General features: G+C 36.4%; 1 protein-coding gene across 1 annotated transcript; it reads left to right on the forward strand.

The window, feature by feature from the left end:
* Positions 1-13,666: 13,666 nt before the first annotated feature.
* LOC120290037 (LRR receptor kinase BAK1-like) lies at positions 13,667-15,291 on the forward strand. Its single transcript, XM_039305728.1, has one exon. The coding sequence runs from the start codon at positions 13,858-13,860 to the stop codon at positions 15,052-15,054; it is 1,197 nt and encodes a 398-aa protein (XP_039161662.1). The 5' UTR covers positions 13,667-13,857; the 3' UTR covers positions 15,055-15,291.
* The last annotated feature ends 4,286 nt before the right edge of the window (positions 15,292-19,577 follow it).

Raw genomic sequence — 19,577 nt, forward strand, 5'->3', positions numbered from 1 at the left:
TAGACACAATCTCGTTTTGGACTTCGTAAGAACGGGAAGTGCTTATGGGGATAAATAGACTTTGGCAAAAGTCTTCGATAGTTCCTCAAAAACAACTTTAAAGGAAATATGTTCTTAAGATAAGCGTTAGAACCAGAAAGTTTTGTCAACTTCAAAACTTAGTAAGAGTTTTCTTAACAATCTCTCTCTTTTTTATGGTGACAAAACTTTCACACAAATTTGAACATAATATCTGTATTATCCTACAAATCAACACTTAAGTAGCACAACTTATGGAATAAACAGTCGTTAGAGAATAAGCAAACAAAGTAGACAAGATACATATAACATTTCTTAAAAGTCTGCAAAAACTCATAATCCAGCACATCAAAACACTTAAAATCTCCAACACATCAAAACACTTAAAATCTACACGAAGTCTTCCCTTTTTTGTCAATAGCAAAAGGGTCCAAAAAAAAAACTGCAGATTAATAAAAAAACAAACCATTAAACACACTAAAATGATTAGAATTTTTTAAAAGAGATGAAAATTTTTCAAAAATGAAGACTTTTTGGGAAGTCAGACAAGATGGAAATCTTCCAAATTTTGCACAGCCTCCTCAAGCTTAGTCATGCATTGACCAAAGGCAGTTTCGATCTTAGCCAAATCCTAGATAGCTTGTTGTTTGTTGTTTTGAACATCTTCTACAATAGACTGTACCTGTCCACTGAAAGATGGTGTTGTGGAGGTAAGGGAAGCTTGCAATTTTTGTATTTCAACCTCCATTCCATACTAATGTGTGTTGATCTCTAGAAGAAGTTCAACTATGCAAGGATAGTTCAAATCTAGTTCGATCTAAGCACTAGCCTCCACAAAGTAAACTAGAGAAATATCCAAACTTGAAATGAGATCAGTTTGTACCTTGGAAGTATTTTCCTTCCCCTTGAACATCAGCATGTCGTTCCTCAAGGAAATGAGAAGCATAGATGTCCTCTGCGTCTAGTGGAGAACGACCGATACCATCATTGATAGTTAGTTTTGCATGCTACTCCTAAGGAGTTTTCTCACCAATTTCCCTTATTTATGTACCATCAATTTGAGTGACCAAGGTTCTCCTACTGTATCATGATCTTTTTTAGTTTCCTTCTACTACTAATCTTCAACAACTTGTTGTTGATCTTGTCCTTCATGATCACCTCTTGCAGCATCATCAACATTGTCCCCAGCATCATATCCTTTCTTGTTGGATTCTTTCTAATCACCATCATCCTCATCTTCTTCTTTGTCTTGCTCCTCTCTATCTTTTCACCTTGCTTCTTCTTCATCACTCCGTCTTGTTGGTCCATCTCACTCTCTTTTGCTTGCTCTTCATATTATGCTTCCACAACAATGCTTACAATAATATCAAAGAGAGTGCCATCTTCATCTTCTTCCTCATCCTCATCTTGTAATAGCAAATTAGGTCTTTCTCTCGTGTGGATCCTCGAGACTACACTCTTGTCTTTTTTCTTTTTCTGACTGCAAACCTGATCTCAATCAAACTAGCAAATCCCTTCTTTACATGCTCCCAAACTTCAGAAATTCCCTTTAATTTCATTTTGGAGATCATCTTAAAACCAATTTGCATGGGAGGCAGAGTTCTGGAGCAAAAGTAGGAAGGAAGTGGAATCTAGAAATGTTTGAAGAGTCTGGTTACCAAGGCGCCACAAGGAAGTTGACATTTTTCTTTCATCGCCATTCGATACATATGCAGTAGAATGGTTTGTGGTAGAGAGAAAACTACTCTATTGCAAATGACTCACATCATTTTGGCCTCAAATTTAGAGACATCAATCTTTGAAGCAACCTTGGGTCTAATGCAATTTATGATGGTTTTGTGAAGCAAAATTGGAAGTAGACAATCTAGAGTAGGTTATGCGCTACTTAAGCACTTTCTCATTTGAGGCATTGATAGGCATAAAGTCACTTCATTCAACTCCTAGAATGTCAACTAGCAAATTAACATCCACATCAAAAGCCTTTTCACATACAGTGAATTGAATATGTGTGAAAGCTGAAATTGACAAATTTGAGTAGAAATAAGCAGTTAGTTTTGGATAAGCATAAAATGTTTCTAAACAGAAGTCCTCCATTTGAAGTTTGGTGAACTGTTCCCTCATATCCATAGTGTGGGGATTAATCATACCTCGGTTCAAAAATTGAGCATAAGCCTCTTATGCTCTTTACACCTAAATAATTTCCTTTTATAGCCTGTAACTTCAATTGCAAAACAAGTTTAAACTGAAAATTTTTAAACATTCGCACATCGTCGTCTTCCTTCTTTCCTTCAATTAGACTTTCAATTCCAAAATGAGGATCAATAGGAAATACCGTTAATTCCTCCTCCGCTCTACCAAATTTCACTAACCATAGTTTTTCTATGGCTCTCAAGAACAATGTCTTGTTTGCATACCCATTTGCTTTAGGAAAGCAATAAAAAAATCTAGAGGACATCCTCCCTTCTTCAAAAACTCACAATGCTTAAAAAGAATATCAGGCTTTCTTACCAAAAGAGGGATTGCTTCCTGAATGACTTCTTGTTCCATGGAAGGTCGATTGGTGTTTTGCGGAGATTCATCTCTAGTAAGATCGAAGTGTGTTTGAGTATTCTTCACAGGTCGATGCCCTCGATTGGCTATGTAGGATGATTTTCGTTATGAAGAGATCAAGACTAACTTGGAAGATTTTGAAAACATGATGGAGAAGTGATCAAGGCTAGGGTTCATGTATCGTTGATTGCGAGAGAGGAATTAAGGCTTACAGAGGAGTGCATTTGAGAGAAGTGGAGAAGGAAATTTTCAAAGAGAATGAACTGAAGCAAACAAAGAGACGTGAAGGAAAATTTTGGAAAATTTTGAAAAAGATTGAGAAAATTTTAGGAAATTTCAAAAAAAAATATTTTGAGAAAATTAGAAATAACAATTCTCAAAAACTATCAAAGGCAAGTAAATATTTGAATAAAAATAAAATATTTGTACATGTTGAAAAGAAAAGAAATTTATGCACCAAAATTTGAAAATTAATTACTTGGGTCTGAATGAGATTCCAAATAAATGTCACTTCCGAAGGTTGCCTTTGAAAACCTATCTTATGTAGACCTTAACTAAAAGGGTAAGTTATGTGCAATTTATTATGAATGAATTCAAACATATCTTTATAGAGGCTTGGTGAAAATATCTACTAGTTGATTCTTTGAATCAACTAATTGAATATTGATTTCATCACTTTGCACATAATCTCTTATGAAATAGTGTCGGATTTCAATATGTTTTGCTTTTGAATGAAGATTGGGATTTTTAGTAAGGTTGATTGCATTTATTTTAGTACAAGATTCTTCTATTCCAAAGTCTCTTAGTTGTTGCTTGATCCATAGAATTTGAGAACAACAACTACCAAGAGCAACATATTATGCTTCTACGTTTGATAGCCACATTGTTTTGCTTCTTGGAAGACCAAGATACCAACATATCTCCCAGACATTGGTAAGTCCTAAAAGTACTTTTTTGACTCTTCAACCAATTAGATCAATGTCTGAGTATCCAAGTAGAGTAAAAGTCTCTTTCTTTCGGATATAATAGATCTAATTTTGGATTAGTGGCAACATATTTAATAATTCATTTAACAACACTAAGATGTGATTCTCTAGGATCAAGTTGAAATCTAACATAGATGCACACACTGAATAAAATGTTAGGACGTGATGCAATAAGATAGAGAAGAAAACCGGTCATGTTTCTGTGAATCTTTTGGTTCACTTTCTTCCCATCTTTCATCTTTATTGAGTTTGGAAGAGCTTGACATAGGAGTTTCAGTCTTTTATAGTTCTCCATTTCAAACTTCTTAATAACATATTTGGCATATTTCTCTTGATATATGACGGTTCATTCTTTAGATTATCTGACTTGTAGACCTAGAAAGAATGTCAATTCAACCATCATGCTCATCTCAAACTCTTCCTACATAGATTTAGAAATTTATTGCACAAAAGTTCATTAGAAGAACCAAAGATGATGTCATCTACATATATTTGAACAAGTAAGAAATCTCTGCCTTCCTTTTTGATAAATAAAGTGGCGTTAGCTATACCTTTCTTAAAACTATTACTCACTAGAAATTTGCTAAGTCTCTCATACCAAGCTTGAGGTTCTTGCTTCAAACCATATAAAGCTTTCTTCAGTCTATAGATAAAATTTGTTTTTTTTAAGATCTTCAAATCCTAATGGTTGTTTTGCATAGACTTGTTATAGATGAAACCATTAAAAAAAAAGCACTTTTAACGACCATCTGAAAAAAATTTAAGATTATAAAAGCATGCATAAGCAAGCAATAGCCTTATGGCTTCTAACGTGGCTATTGATGCATATGTTTCATCATAGTCTATCCATTTTTCTTTTGCGGAACCTTTTGCCACAAGCCTTACTTTGTTTTTGGTCACCTTGCCGTTTTCATCTATTTTATTTCTAAATACCCACTTAGTTCCAATCATAGACTTTCTTTTTGATTTGGGAACCAACTCCCAAACATCATTGATTGTAAATTGTCAAAGTTCTTCTTGCATAGCCTCTATCCAACTTTCATTAGATAAAGCTTCTTCCACTCCCTTCGGTTCTACTTCTGAGATAAGTGTCAATGCTTCTTAATCTTCTTTACCCTTGGATCTAGTACGGATTCCTTCTTCTATATTTCCAATAATGAGATCTTGAGGATGACTTGACTTGTGCTTCCAATTTTTGTTGTATTTGTCCTTTCCTTCAAGAGTCTCCTGGGTCTAAGAGGGTTCTTCTAACTTCTCTACAACTTGGGACAAATTCAACAAGAAGCTGGTTCTGGTTAGGAAATTCAGACTTTGTTAAGTCTGAGACCAACTCAGATTCTTCAAGTTGAGTTTGATCTTATTGATTTTGGAAGACTTCTTGAAATTTGGCATTCATTGATTCTTCCACAATCTAGATATTTTTATTGAGGACTCTATATGCATTTGCTTGTGGTGGAGTAACCAAGAAAACCTTCATCTAACTTGTCTTCAAACTTACCCGGATGGTCATTTGCATTTTTCGAGATAAAACACTTGCAACTAAACACGTGAAAATAATAAATATTCAATTTTCTACCTTTGTAAATCTTATAGGGGGTATTCTCTAGGATGGACCTCAGATATATTTTGTTAATTATATTACAAGTAGTAGAGACTGCTTACCAAAAATGAGAAGAGACTCTACTTTCAATTAACAGAGTTTTGGCCATTTCCTGTAAAGACTGATTTTTCCTTTTACAACTCCATTTTGCTTTGGAGTGTAAGGAGAGGAGAAAATATATTGAAGACCATTTTCATCACAAAAACTTGTAAAATATTTATTTTCAAATTCTCTCTCATAGTTTGTTTTGATGCTAGAAATAGCATAGCCCTTCTCATTTTGAAATTTTTTAGCAAATTTTGAAAAATAGGAGAAGGTTTCTACTTTATTTGCCAAAAAGAAAACCCAAGTAAATTTTAAATGATCATCAATGATTACCAAACAATATTTCTTACCTCTAATGCTTTGGTTCTCGTTGGTCTAAAAAGATCCATGTGTAGAAGCTGCAAAATACGGTTAGTAGAGATATGGTTTATAGATTTAAAAGAACTTCTTCCCTATTTTCCTAAAGTGCATGCAATGCACAACTCAGACTCCTGGTAAGCCATCCTTGGAAGACCACATACCAACTTCTTGGTAGATAGTTTGGCTATTTGCTTCATGCTCACATGCCCAAGCTTGCAATGCCATAAACTTGCCTCATCTTGAATAGAAATTAGGCATCGAAAATTTTCTGGATTTATGTCCATAAGGTATATATTGCCATGCTTTCGTCCGGTGAAAGTTTGAGAGATCTCTTGATGGACTCCAAAACAAACATTCTCTTGGAAATTGATTCCGAAGCCTATGTCACACAGTTTGCTAATGCTTAGAAGGTTGTAAAGAAACATTATTGATGATCAAACTGCCAATTTTCACTGTTCTTTGCCCAACAAATTTTCCCTTGTTGTTTTCACCAAAGCAAATATTTCCTCTTCTTTGTTTTTCTAATTTGATAAAGTTACTTGAATCTCATGTTATATGCCTAGAACATCTATTGTCCAAATACCATTTACTCTTTCTCTTAATGGTAACTTGCAATTAAAAGAAGAACTCAAACTTTTTTTTGATACCTAAATTTTCTTGGGTCCTAAAGAGTTAGTGATAAAAACTATGTTTGCTCAATCCTTCTTAATAAGCCTCCAGACTTTAAGACATTTATTCTCAAAATGTTCTAAGTCTCCACACTTGGAACATTTAAGAGCATTTTCACCAACAAGTTTTGTAAAAAAATTTGGAAATGATTTTTGTAAGCAAGTATGGGAGGTCTTTATCTCGAGTCTCTTGTTGACTTTTGGAAAATCAATCAAAACATTACTTTCTTTATTAAAACCCAAACCAAATTTGTTGTAATGAGGAATTCGAATGGAAAGAATATGTTCTAAGGTTTTTGATCCATTTGAAAATTTTGTTGTAATATTTGATTTTCCTTTTTCAAAAATTCATTTTCTTTGGAAAGTGAATCATGACTTTCATTCAAATCATCAAAATTATTGTTCAGATTCTCAAACTTTTCTTTCCAATAAATTTTCTATTATTTGAGTTTAGAATTTTCCCTCTTCAATTCAAAGATTCTTTTAGGAGCTGATTTAAAGTTCAAACAAAGCTCATTAATATACTTAGAAACTTTAATTGGAACTTCAGAATGTCGTACCTCAATCTCCTTGTCCAATTCAAATTCAGAGTCAAATTCCGAGTTGTAAGACAAATTTAGCCATCGGACAGATGTTTCCATACTCCTCGTCACTTTTTTTCACATTCTATACCGTTCCGAGTTTCTACTTTTAGTGCCTTCTTGTACTTCCCATATTTTCCTTTCTTCTTTGTCAGCAAAGGACAATTTGGCTTGACATGCCCCATTTTCTTGCACTCAAAGCATATCACATCTTTATTTGATTCATCTTCTTCCATTGCCTTCTCAGGGAATTTTGTTTGTTTTGTTTCTTCCAGTTGAACTTCTTTCCCTTCTTATTCAGCTTTTTGAAGTTTTTGATCAAGAGAGCAAATTCTTCATTGTCCAAGTCATCTTCTAAGTCAGTATCATCAAAATTAGCATTAGATTTAGGTACAATGGACTTTTTACCTTTTAAGTTGTCTTTATCATTGATCTATTCCACTTCATAGGATTGAAGAGTGCCAACAAGTTCATCAACGGAGAGTGGCATAATTCTTTGTGTCTCTCGTATTGAGGTCTTGACATGATTCTAGTCGTTTGATAGTCCTTGCAGAAGTTTGTTGACTTTCATTGGAGTAGATATTGGTTGTTCTTGATAAGTCAGGCCATTCACAATCTGTGTAAAACGATTGAACATATCTCCAATTGACTCTCCTGACTCATATTGGCCAAGCGGAATGTTTACTTTTGTCTCTTTTACACAATCAATCCCTTCATAAGTAACATGAAGTCTATCACAAACTTTTTTGGCTGTTTCACATGAAGAAATTCTATTATACTCAGTAGGAGATAGAACATAATATAGAGAATAAATGGCTTTTACATCAAGAGTTTGTCTCTTGATAATTTATACATGATCAGATTCTTCAACATCCTTGTCTATGACTTATTTGCCTTTATCTGAAACAAAACTAACCTTTGGTTTGATTCCATTTTCCACAACATCCCACTCCAAAGGATCTCTAGATGTAAGGAATGGCTTCATTTTGTTTTTCCACACATTGTATTCTAATTATTCAAAATATGGTGGTTTGGTATTACTCTTCCTTCCACGAGTCTCGATGCTAAGATACTAGGCATAGAAAATCTTTAGTTAAAAAATAAAAACACTTCAAAAAAATGAGCACTCGGGCTTTGATACCAATTGATAAATCTAGTACTCACACCTAAAGGAGAGGTGAATAGGTAGTTAAAAGAAATCTTGACAAATATGTACGGAATAAAATAAATTGCTTGCAAAATCTATATGAGGATCAGAAATATGAAACTCCAGACTTCCATGATAACCAAAAATAGTGCAACAAACTTTAAAAAAAAAAAATTAAGGAAAGAGAGAAGTGCACATGAATTTTATAATGGTTCAATTTAATTCTAGCCTATGTCCACTCTCCCACGCTGACAGCCCACTAGTTGGATTCTACTATATGATCAAACAAGAGATTACAACTATGTAAGCTAATACTCAATGGTAGAACTCTCTATCTCACTAAGACACTCTTTTGTGTTTTCTTTCTTAATCACACTTTTTTTATGCTCACAAAAAAAAAAAAAGACAAGTAAAATTAGAGTAGCCTTAGATTTTAAAATCTCAAATTCATGTTCTTTCTATCTTCTAGACCGAATAACCTCCTTTAAATACTCCTACACACCATAGTAGCCATTGGCAATCTCTAGAGGAACTTTCTTTCAATCAAGTCATTTGACAAAATCAATTAAAGGGATCTTGTGGCCGTTAAAGTCATGAATGAAATTTCCACTTGATTCCGATCACCGATACAATCAGAATATTGATTTCCATAAGTAGATACTTCTCAAAAATGAACTTATCTTTAAGATTAATTTCATCAATTTGTGATTGATTCCATCAATGCATTTATATAAGGTAAGTGAAATTATTCGCCAAAGAGCTAGAAAATATAGAATAATTTCCTAATAAGTTTATTCTAGATTTGTGTCGCAAGAACAATAAGGCGGATTCTAGACTCTTCCTTGTTCTAGACACAATCTTGTTTTGGACTTCGTCAGAATGGGAAGTGTTTCCGAAGATAAATAGACTTTGGCAAAAGTCTTGGATAGTTCCTCAGAAATAAGTTAAAGGAAATTTGTTTTTAAGATAAGCGTTAGAACCATAAAGTTTTTTCAGCTTCAAAACTTGGTAGGAGTTTTCTTAATATCAATGGCATCAATTTTGAATTTTTAAAGGTATTAATCAATACTCTTTTTTCTGTGGGAACCATCTAATTAAGTTTAGGTGCACCAATGCAAATGCACTCGATAAAGCCCTATGATTGTTCGGGTAGAACGTGGAGAATAGTAGAATGTTAACAAATTTGTATGTCTTAGAATAAAAAAAACTATTGAATTTGTCTCCTCAATTCCATGGTTCATAAACAAGTAGGAGGTCCTCTTGTCTCTCTAGGTACATAATAATCTTTCGTGAGTAAACAACGTCAATTACGAGATGAGTTGACTTTTTTATTCTCTCTTGTGAAGTTGGTACGCGGTAGACTTCGCAGTTTCCTCACAGGACGCACCATTTTCTATGGAGGTAAGTTTTAAAGAAACTGTCTATCATCTGCTTCTTCTTCGATCCATCTTTTATGGACTCGTTCAAATCCATCTTCTTCCTCGGTCTTCCTTTTGTTGTTTGTCCTTATGTTGGCAGAAGACTCCTGTCGTGGCCCTTAATGTATGAAATTATTTTGTCCAGACGCTATCCAGTCAACTATATTTGTAGGATAATTAATCCATATGCTTGTATCGTGATACAATTTGTTGTGAATTAATGCAAAATCTAATTGATCTTGCAATTCAATATATAAAATAAGATGCCCAAAGGGAGAAACTAAAAGGAAGAAAGCCTGTTGTATGCGGCTTGTTTTAATTGGCAAAGCAAATTTTCGAAGGCCATTTTTTCGGAAGAAAAAGACAAAGCTGATCACTTCGAGCAAGGGCAAAACTAGAGATTCGCTCAAGCCTATCCTCTCACTTGCTGAGAACAACGCCCATCAAATGATTGGATCAGGGTCAAGTCTGAAAATGGCCTACCCAAATTACTCATTTTTTTTTTTTTTTTGCAATTAATTTCCACCGATTTATATCCATCTTAAACTTAATCCATATTCAACTCAGTCCATATTACTAAAACACATCCATACTTGATCTAACTTACGAAAGCCAATACATGCCAATTTAACCCATTTTTAAATCTCTTCATGTTATGTTATTTGGATAAAATTTTATATTAAACAAAAAAGGTAAATTAACAATATAAAAAGATGTCAGTAAATCAAATAAAAATATTAAAAAAAAAGATAAAGATTGAGATACTTATAAAGGACTAAAAACTAAAAAGTATGTATGTGTTATGCCGACACATGCACTGAATTAATAATTTATTGATCCAAGTCGATTTAAATTTTTTTATTGCCAAATCCAATTTATCACTTCAAAATATGTTAAGCGGAAGTAATATGTTTGTGTTCTAGCGATTTAGGGTACACATATTACAACAATTACACATACCCCACCAAATGCGACACTTTTCAAAGCAAAGAAACTCAGAAGAACATTAAAAAGAAAAAAATCAAAAAGGTTGAGTGCCCACACGGTGGACCATGCAACCATCGGGATGAAATACCGTCAAAAAAAAAAACCATCGGGATGAAATTAGGGACAAAAAAGATCTTGCAAATACTAATCCTTCCTACAGTAACCAAACCTTCACTAATCACCACGAAGTTACTCCCGCTCACGGTATACAAGTACTTTTTAGCATTCTCAAATTTTAAATGCCCACTCAATCCAAGTAAGAAGGGATAATGGATTAGGGGAAAAAAAAAAGAAACACAGTGTAAATACTTGTATGTCTTGCTTGACCTCACTGATGCATGCCCTCACAGAAGAATTTCATTACACAGGTGACCCCTAATGAATTTCCGATGGTAGGATTCAAAATAAATTAGAGCCAATATGAGTTGCGGGACTTACCAGATTGTTGGCACATGCAAATATGCAAATTGGGTATGTGGCCCTATAGAACAAAGGTTGTGTGCCCCCATACAGACCAAGTTTAGGCGAGGAGCTAGCGGAATGTGATTGGCCAACCTGGATTGGGCCGATGAGATTGATTCATTCCCAGAGGTTTACCACAAACAATATCCCAGCCCTCACTTTGACCGAAAATGCCTCGCAAAATTTCGACCTCTTCATAGACCCAAATAAAGCCCATTTTGTAGGTGGGCTCTAACGAGACAAACCCATTCCAACCTCTTATTAAAACTTAAGATAACTCCTATTCTACCCGATCCATCAAACATGAACCAATAATGACCACTTTTCTTGCTTTTGCTTTCCGAGTCGTTCTAGAATAATGGTATAATAGCGCAGAGTTTTTGGACCCAGTCTAAGAATTAGTCGATAGTGACCACGTTTCTTCTACAATTTCCAAGGAATTGAAGGCTATAAAATTGAAATTCAAAGTGGCATCTCTTGTTCGATTACACTAATTAAATGAGTCATTTGCCTCTTCATTTATGTATTCCGCGTATTATTCTTAAGAGAATTGCTTATATGACTATGCTTAATCTACTAGAAGAATAATAGCCAAGTTTTGGGCAAAAACTAAAAAATAAAAATAAATAATTATAAATTATTATGAAGTCCACTCTTTTAAGAATTCGTGGCTTACAATATATTATTAATCTTACAGTAACTCAAAAACTATTATGTTAGCAAAACCTATTCATTTATCACACTAATGGGTGCAAAGCTCAACCACCGTAATTGCCAAAAAAAAAAAAAAAAAACAGGATGTTTGATGGAAAAACTAACGGATTTAGAGCCTTTTTCTTCATATGTTCCCAAGTTTTTATAGAAGAAAAGCCTAGTTAGGTCTCTTCCATGAAATTTCAATGCGCAGATGGAGCATTACTCTCACGCTCATCATCAGAGGAATCAAAGAACAAAGAAAGACTAATCATGCTAATTTTGCTTTAAATCACTTTCACTGGAAGGTTTCTCTGCGTGTGCCTACCAAAACGGGAAAAATCAAAAGAAAAGAAATCTTCGTCTTGTTTGGTCAAGTCTTTCTTTTGGTCCGCCACCCTCTCTCCAATTGACTTCATCTCTTTCTCACATGGTCATCGCTTACGGCGTGTGAATAAAAGGCTAAGATGGTGGACGAGTTGCTATGCCAATTGATCATAGTCTTCCTGTAATATTTGAAATTTTTATTAGGTCAAAGAAAAGGTGGTGGGACCCACTTTAATTAAAGAAGAAAAAAAAAGAGATAAAAAGGAAAAGAAAGCCCACGTTCGGTCAGAAGGTCAGGTAGAAGAAAAAGAGGAAAGAAGAAGAAAGAAAGAAGAAGAAGAAGAAGATGAAAGAGAAGAAAGAAGAGAGAGGGCTTTGTGTGTTCACACAGCGGGCAACTCACCAAGCTTATCTTCAACGGCCGGTAAGTGATCGCACCCTTCGTTCTTCCAATCGGAGTAGTTTCAGACTTAGGGCTTGAAATTCGGAATTTTGGGAAAATTGAGCGGCGAAGTCCGATTTTGGAGTCGCTAAGCGTGTATTTTTATAGAAATAATAATTTATGGTGTTGTGAAGCCATAGGATTTTACAGATCTTGATTTGAGCTTGTAGTTTGTCCGAAATTTTTATTTTGAAATTTCCCCCGCGCAGTGAACAGTACGCGTCTAGCAACTTTGGATCCATATTTTGTCATTTTTCGGCTTGATTTTGGGCGGTCAAGCTAGGATTCTTGTAGTTTGTCTGAAAGGCTTTCTATTGACTATAAGTACTCGGAGGAGAAAGTTAAGGCATGATCAAGTTTTGCGCTTCAACTCCGTGTTGCGAACGACTTGAACAATCGCTTTGGTTATGCGATTTGTTAGTACTTATGAGTCCTTTTGTTAGAGTTAAGGCGTAGTTTAATTGTTTCGTAATTGAGATAGAGTTTTATTTTGATTTAACATTATTCATCGGTTATTTGATAGAGCCGTGAGTTCGACGATACGAATATCGTTTGTCGTTTGGTCATAGACAATGAGGTGAGTGATACTATATCTTCTTTGGTTTTGTAAAACATGTCTTGAAGTATATATATATATTGAATTGAGGAGCATTTTTATTGCATAAAAGTTGGATCGAGCAATTGCTACTATTTGGTTGATTATGAATGTTTGAAAAGTATGTTATACAAAGTTTGTGGAGAAATATATATGAAATTGCTTTGCAACTGATTTATGAAAATGTTTATGATGATTTGATAAATGGATATGAAATGGATGATGGGCTATGCTTCAAATGTTATTTGTTTGGTTTAAGATGTTGATTTCTAGATTGGATTCTTGATATTGGAGAATAGTTATTTATGCCCAATATGATTGTAAACCCAGTTAGGGGTTTTTGGGGGTATGCATACTAAATTTAGGATATCCTTCTGAGCTGAGTCACCGGCTTTGTAGATGGAGACCTTGCCAAGGGGAGAATCTTAGTCGCCTTGTCACAAGGCGTTGTGTCATGACCATGGTTAGGTATTGAGCAAAAGATTGGTCAATAGATGGACCATCGACGCGTGTTTGTTATGAGATGAATCAATGGATAGACCATTGATATGTATTTTTTATGGAGATTATTCAATGGACTTGACCATTGATACTTGACTTTTGATGGTAATTTAAATAAGTTTTCATATTAGTATAAGGCTTTTATGATATGAAATAACTCTTATATGATTCGATATGTATTTTATATATTGAGTTTGAGTTATGAAGTTTGGTATTACTTTATATACATGAGCTTATGGTTGCTCACCCCTTTATTCCAAACCTTTTCAGGTCCTTTGGTTAGCAACTAGGTTAAAGAATGCTATCGATGAGTACTTTGGAAATGAACTTTGGATATGGTTTGAGGCTGTGTCCTTTGAGTGGAAGGACGCTATGTTACCCCCTTTAGGTTTTGGGGTGTGACACTTCCTTTGAGCGGCTTCAGGAATCAATCGGTACCCTCCAACTAGTGTTGAAGAGGAATTGGATTTCTTAAAGATGGTGTTCAATCTCCGATCCTTCAGTTTCACCGATTCCATTGAAGATGATCCCCCACCACCTCCTAGGGGCTTCTCTCTAAAGGAACTCCGAGTTGCCACACACAAATTTAGCGAAGAAAACTTCTTGGCCGAAGGTGGATTTGGCAAGGTTTACCGGGGGCGCTTGGCCGATGGTTCTCTAGTGGCAGTAAAGAGAGCTCGCACAGTCGATCAATGTAGCAAAGAGCAGTTCGAAACAGAAGTTCAAGTGGGACGCTCAGTTTCAACACACCCAAATGTGCTACGGCTGAGGGGCTTTTGCAGGACCACGAAAGAGCTTTTATTGGTCTATCCCTTGATAATCAACAATAGCCTATCTTACAATCTTACAGAAAGACCAGATCGATTTGCCCAACCGCTCAATTGGACCACTCGCAAGCGAATTGCCTTGGGAGCAGCAAGGGGACTTGCACACCTTCATCATCAAGGTAACATCAAGATCATGCATCGGTACATCTGCGCGGCAAGCATACTGCTTAATGTGCAATTTGAGGCCGTGATAGGAAGTTTCTGCATCGCCATGATCATGCATGAGAGAAATGTTGAGGAAGGGACTATTGAGTGGCGCACGCACACGCCAAGGCATGGCACAGGAGTCTCACTCTCCTCTCCTTTAGAAGAAAATTCAGCCGATGCTGGTTTCGATTCTCAAATCTATCATCGCTATGAAGATGTCTATGTCAATACCCTCACCTGCGGCATAATTGGGTTTACTGCCCCTGAGTACTCCTACACAGGAAAGTGCACGCTGAAAAATGATGTCTTCGCATATGGGAAAATGCTTCTCGAACTCATCTCAGGACAGCCGATTTTCGACTTTTTCCCTGAAGTACACAATGGTGAAGCTTTATGGTTAGAGGATTGGGTTAGAAAACATATGAATGAAGGCCAGTTGGGAAGGGTGATCGATCCCAATTTGGAGGCGAACTATGTGGAAGAAGAAGCAGAGCGACTAGTCCAATTGGCATTGTTGTGTGCACACAAGGATCCATCTGTTCGACCAGAGATGTCTGAAGTGGTTGAAATACTCGAAAGCCAGTTTCTCCAGCGGGATTCTAGTACAAGGAGTAGTTGGAGTCCTAGTGAGTGTGAACCGACTACTCCATACTACTCTTTCCCCCCTTCTCCTTCTCCTCCTTTGGTGATCGGTCCATGATGGGCATTTCAATGCTACAACATCACCATTGCCTTTTTTTTACATTAAATATCATGTTCAACTTCTCTGTTTACTGCTTTCTGAACTCTGTATGTTCCACCAGTTTCATTCGTAAGATCTTTCTGTAATATCCGATATTTGGAGACATATAGCACGTCCTTCATGCAATGACTGCTATCTTCTACATCTGTCATCGAACTAAAAACTAGAAACTGAGATGCAAATTCACAGTGTCACCTTTTGATCTAACGAATTATTGTGAATAAATGTCTTGTTAAGAAAGTTCTGTTGTTCTCGCAAAAAATTGAATGCCACGATGAAAGCAGTCCTTCGAAGACATTGATACATCCAGTCGCGCGTGCAACTTCGTGCGAATTAGTTACTGAGCTTAGTAGCCGGTAGTGTGGGGGTTTAATCCTTGGATATTAAAGAATATCCGAGTCATTAAAAATCCCATACGCGACCTGCATCTTTCAAACTTGTTTCTCTGGTTTCAGAGGAGGACATGGTTGGAGTAGTTGGCTTTGACTTTCTTCTCCACGAGATAAACTCATATGAAGCTTGCAAGAAGATTCTCGGCGATGGGAGTCATCAATACGAAACAGCATTGCACCTCAACTTCTAGTAGGCGTCGGGACTTGTAAAATCCGGCTATACACTTTCCACAATTCACACCTACCTGGGCCATTTCAGCTGCTTCTGGGCAATTTTTCAACCCAAGCAATCTCCTTATAGGCCTAGGCTTAGTTTATTTCGTGGGAAACATATTAGGGAAAAATATTTTTCTCATTTTTAGATATTTGATTCGTTTACAAAAATGAGTTACTGAAAATGTTTTCCTAGTCAACAAAAAATTTATTATTAAATTCAAAAAAAAATCGAATATATGATAAGGTATCGCCCATATTTTTATAATTTTTAGTTCATTTTTAGAAAATAAAAAATAATTTAAAAAATTGAATATTTTGGTAATTTTTCCAAGGAAAATCAAATTAGACTTTTCATACCAAATGACGGAAAATATTTTCTAGTTTATTTTCAAGTTTTCAATCAAACAAATATTGTCATTTTATTGAAAAATGACTCTTTGAAAATCATTTTCCAAAAATGCTACATTTTGCGCGAAATAAATGGATCCTTAATTTAATTGATTATCTCCAAATTGCAGGGAGGCAATGACAGGAGCAATGACCCTGTTAGTCGTGACCTCATTCGAACGATAAAAAATGGATAGCTCGACTGTTCCCATGTACACCTCTCTCAAGTTGTCACCGACTCTCGGTGAGTGGGGAAGTGAGGAGACTCCTGCTAATTGTCATGTCACGCAATCAGATCGTGCACCTACGAGAGGTTTTAATAACCTGCTTAGTTTTACGATCAATTTTATTGTTCGTAGTGTACACTGTGATTATAAGTTTTGTGTTTGTGTAAATGTTTCCAATGGGTCCTCCCATCGTTTATAAGTTTTCAGTAGTTTTGATTTCAGTGAATTTCTTTCCAGCGTTCGCATTTCAATTTTTTCTTCGGACGTACTTGTCCATTAATTTATTTAGTTTTGGCATTATCCTTTATTTTCTTTTATTTCAAGCATTGATTCTTTTATTTTCTTCTAAGTTCGGGTCATTGCACTTTCGGCTCTCACAGGCGAGCATGCTTCTCTCTCACTCAAATCCATCTCCATCCAATTTGAAAAACTTGTCTAGTGGAACAAGCTTTTCGATTGTTTTTCTAATTGCAGTTTGTCAAATCCACTTAGATCGATTTAGATTCAACAATTCCCTAAAAGAGGGTCACAAGGTTTGAGCCCATGACCCAGCTAGCTTATGATCTGTTCACCAAATTACAGACGTGAATTAGTGTTTGCTTTGATACTTGGAGGTAGAGCAATATGTGAAAGGTCTTCATTTCTTTCTCTTTTTTTAGAGTTAATATCATGAAAAATCTCAAATTGATATATCTGCAATAAATTTATCTAAAAACTAATTTTTTAACCATCAAAAATCATAAATTGATATATCTTTGACATAATTACTTTAAATTAATTTTTTGGCCACCAAAAACCTTAGACTGATCCCTCTATTAGTTTTTGTTAAATTAAATTAATATCTTAAAAAATCACAAACCGATACCCATGTGACTAATGGATGACAAAACTTTAAATTTTTACACCCGTCAATTACTACGTGTCATTTAATTCAGCAGTTTGACGATAAAACTTTTAACAGATGATAAATTTGTCAAAGAGATTTTCATTGTATTAATCTTTTTATTTAATTAGAACTGCAATTATAATATTGAAGTATTTTCAACTGTCGTTCTCCCCGACCGAAGCTGCCGAAAGAATAAGACTTGGGAGTGGAGTTTGGACTGCAGAGCTGGCCCGTAAATTCAACACATCTTTCTTCTCCTTCCATTCACACCAACCAAGCGCGATTCTCCTCCTTACGAGAAAGACACGATCCCAAGTGGAGCGACTTTCACGCCCATAGACACAGACTTGGGCGCGCCGAACCAAAGCTATTGAGACATAAAAGCTAATCCGAACTCAATCAACACTAAAAGAAATCTCGCATGTGTTCATGTTCTAAAACCTTCAGATTCTCCAATCCCATTGAAGAAGACCCAGCACTCCCTAAATGCTTTTCTCTGCAGGAGCTTCGAGACGTGACGCAAAATTTAGGCCGCGACAATATTGTGGGCATGGGTGGATTTGGTACGGTTTACTGGGAGAGCTTGGCCAATGGTTCTCAGGTGGCAGTCAAAAGGGCCGAGAATCTCACCCAGGGGACCGAAAAGCAGTTCAAAACAGAGATGGAAGTGCCTAGCTTGATTCATGTGCATCCGAATGTGCTACGCCCTGAGGGGCTTTTGCCGGACCAAGAAAGAGCTACGCTTTTAACTCCTAGAACAAAAACCCAACTTGTAAGAGGGAAAGACAGCAAGGAAATCTTACCATTCACATTTAAAAGGTGTATTCCGGCATCAATCGATGTTTTCCGACCAGTAACAGCGATTTCCCATTCTTCTTTCTTTCGATTTCCTCCGAGCTCTTCCTCTCTCTCGTTTCTTCTTTCCCTTTCGGTTTGCTTTCTCTTTCTTTTCTTTGTTCTTTCATGGCACTTTAGAAGCACAAAAGAGGAGCTGAGTCGGGTCTTACCAACATAAATTTGGGCTTTTTGGCTTTTCTTTTATGTCCAATTATTACACAAAGAAATGGGAGGGAGTTAAAATGGTGCTTTGACTCAATAATGCTAAAGATAAAAGAGATGGATTATGGACAAGAAGCCAAAAAGTATGAAATGCTCCGTTTTATATTTTAATCGTGCAATAATTTTATTAATTTACCAAAATAAGAATAAATCTTGCACATTGGCAAGCCAGTTCTTTCTCTTTTTTTTCCCTCCCTCGAGTGAAAAATCTGGATTGGCCGAGCCAGTTTGGACCGACTTTCGGGTTGGATTGCGCCGAGCCTGCCTAAATTTTCAAAGCGTGGGAATGCAAGAAGACTAGGAGAGTTATGCGAAATTTGCTTTATATGAGTCACTCGTTTTGTCAAATTTAGGAAGCTTCGAGGCAACGAAGCCTCTCTCGCTCTCTTTTTCCCCAAAGCTGCTCACAGGAGAGCAAGACGGCCCCATTCCTCGAAATCAGCCTTTTGATGTTGCCAACGACTTTTTTAGTTACCATTTCATTCATTCGCACCGCCCAAAAGAGTGAGAAGCAGATGGCAGTCCCAAACCATTCACTATAGATCAAGAAAAACCATCAAGTCATACGATCCATTTGCGCTTGAGAAGAATCTACTGTTTCCCCGCTTAAAGATGGTGTTCAATCTCCGAACCTTCAGTTTTCCCGAGTCCGTTGAAGACGATCCAACACCTCTAAAAGCTTCTCCCTAAAGGAGCTCCGACGCGCAACGGACAACTTTAGCAGCAAAAACATCGTGGGGTTCTTTCCGTGTGGCAAGGTTTACAAGGGGCGCTTGGCCGATGGTTCGCTAGTGACAGTGTTCAGAGCAAGCTCTGTCGAACTGGGGAACAAGAAGAGCTTCGAAACAGAAGTGCAAGTGGGAAGCACGGTTTCGACACACCCAAATGTGCTTCGCCTGAGGGGCTTTTGCAGGATCAAGAACGAGCTCTTAGGGGTGTATCCACTCATGATCAACAAGACCCTATATTATCATCTTGTAGTGAGACCAGATCGTTCCACACGACCTCTAGATTGGCCGACTTGCAAGCGTATAGCCTTGGGAGCAGCAAGAGGTCTCACACACCTACATAATCAAGGCAATGTCAAGATCATGCACCGCGACATTTGCTCGTCAAGTATATTCCTGAATGACCAATTTGAGGCCGTGATAGGAAATTATTGGCGTGCCCTTATCATGCACGACGGAAATGCAAAGGAAGGGACTATTCAATGGCCCAGACTAAAGCACCCCGTGAGAGTCTCATCCTCATCCCAGGAAGAAGAATCGGCTGATTCTGATTCCTATTCTCTGACCTATCATCTCTACGAAGACG

This window comes from Eucalyptus grandis, chromosome 11, assembly GCF_016545825.1.
Source record: "Eucalyptus grandis isolate ANBG69807.140 chromosome 11, ASM1654582v1, whole genome shotgun sequence".
Lineage (NCBI taxonomy): Eukaryota > Viridiplantae > Streptophyta > Magnoliopsida > Myrtales > Myrtaceae > Eucalyptus > Eucalyptus grandis.

Bases quoted from the DNA above. Each gene is read 5' to 3' on its own strand.
- LOC120290037 (XM_039305728.1), top strand. From the start codon at position 13,858: ATGGTGTTCAATCTCCGATCCTTCAGTTTCACCGATTCCATTGAAGAT.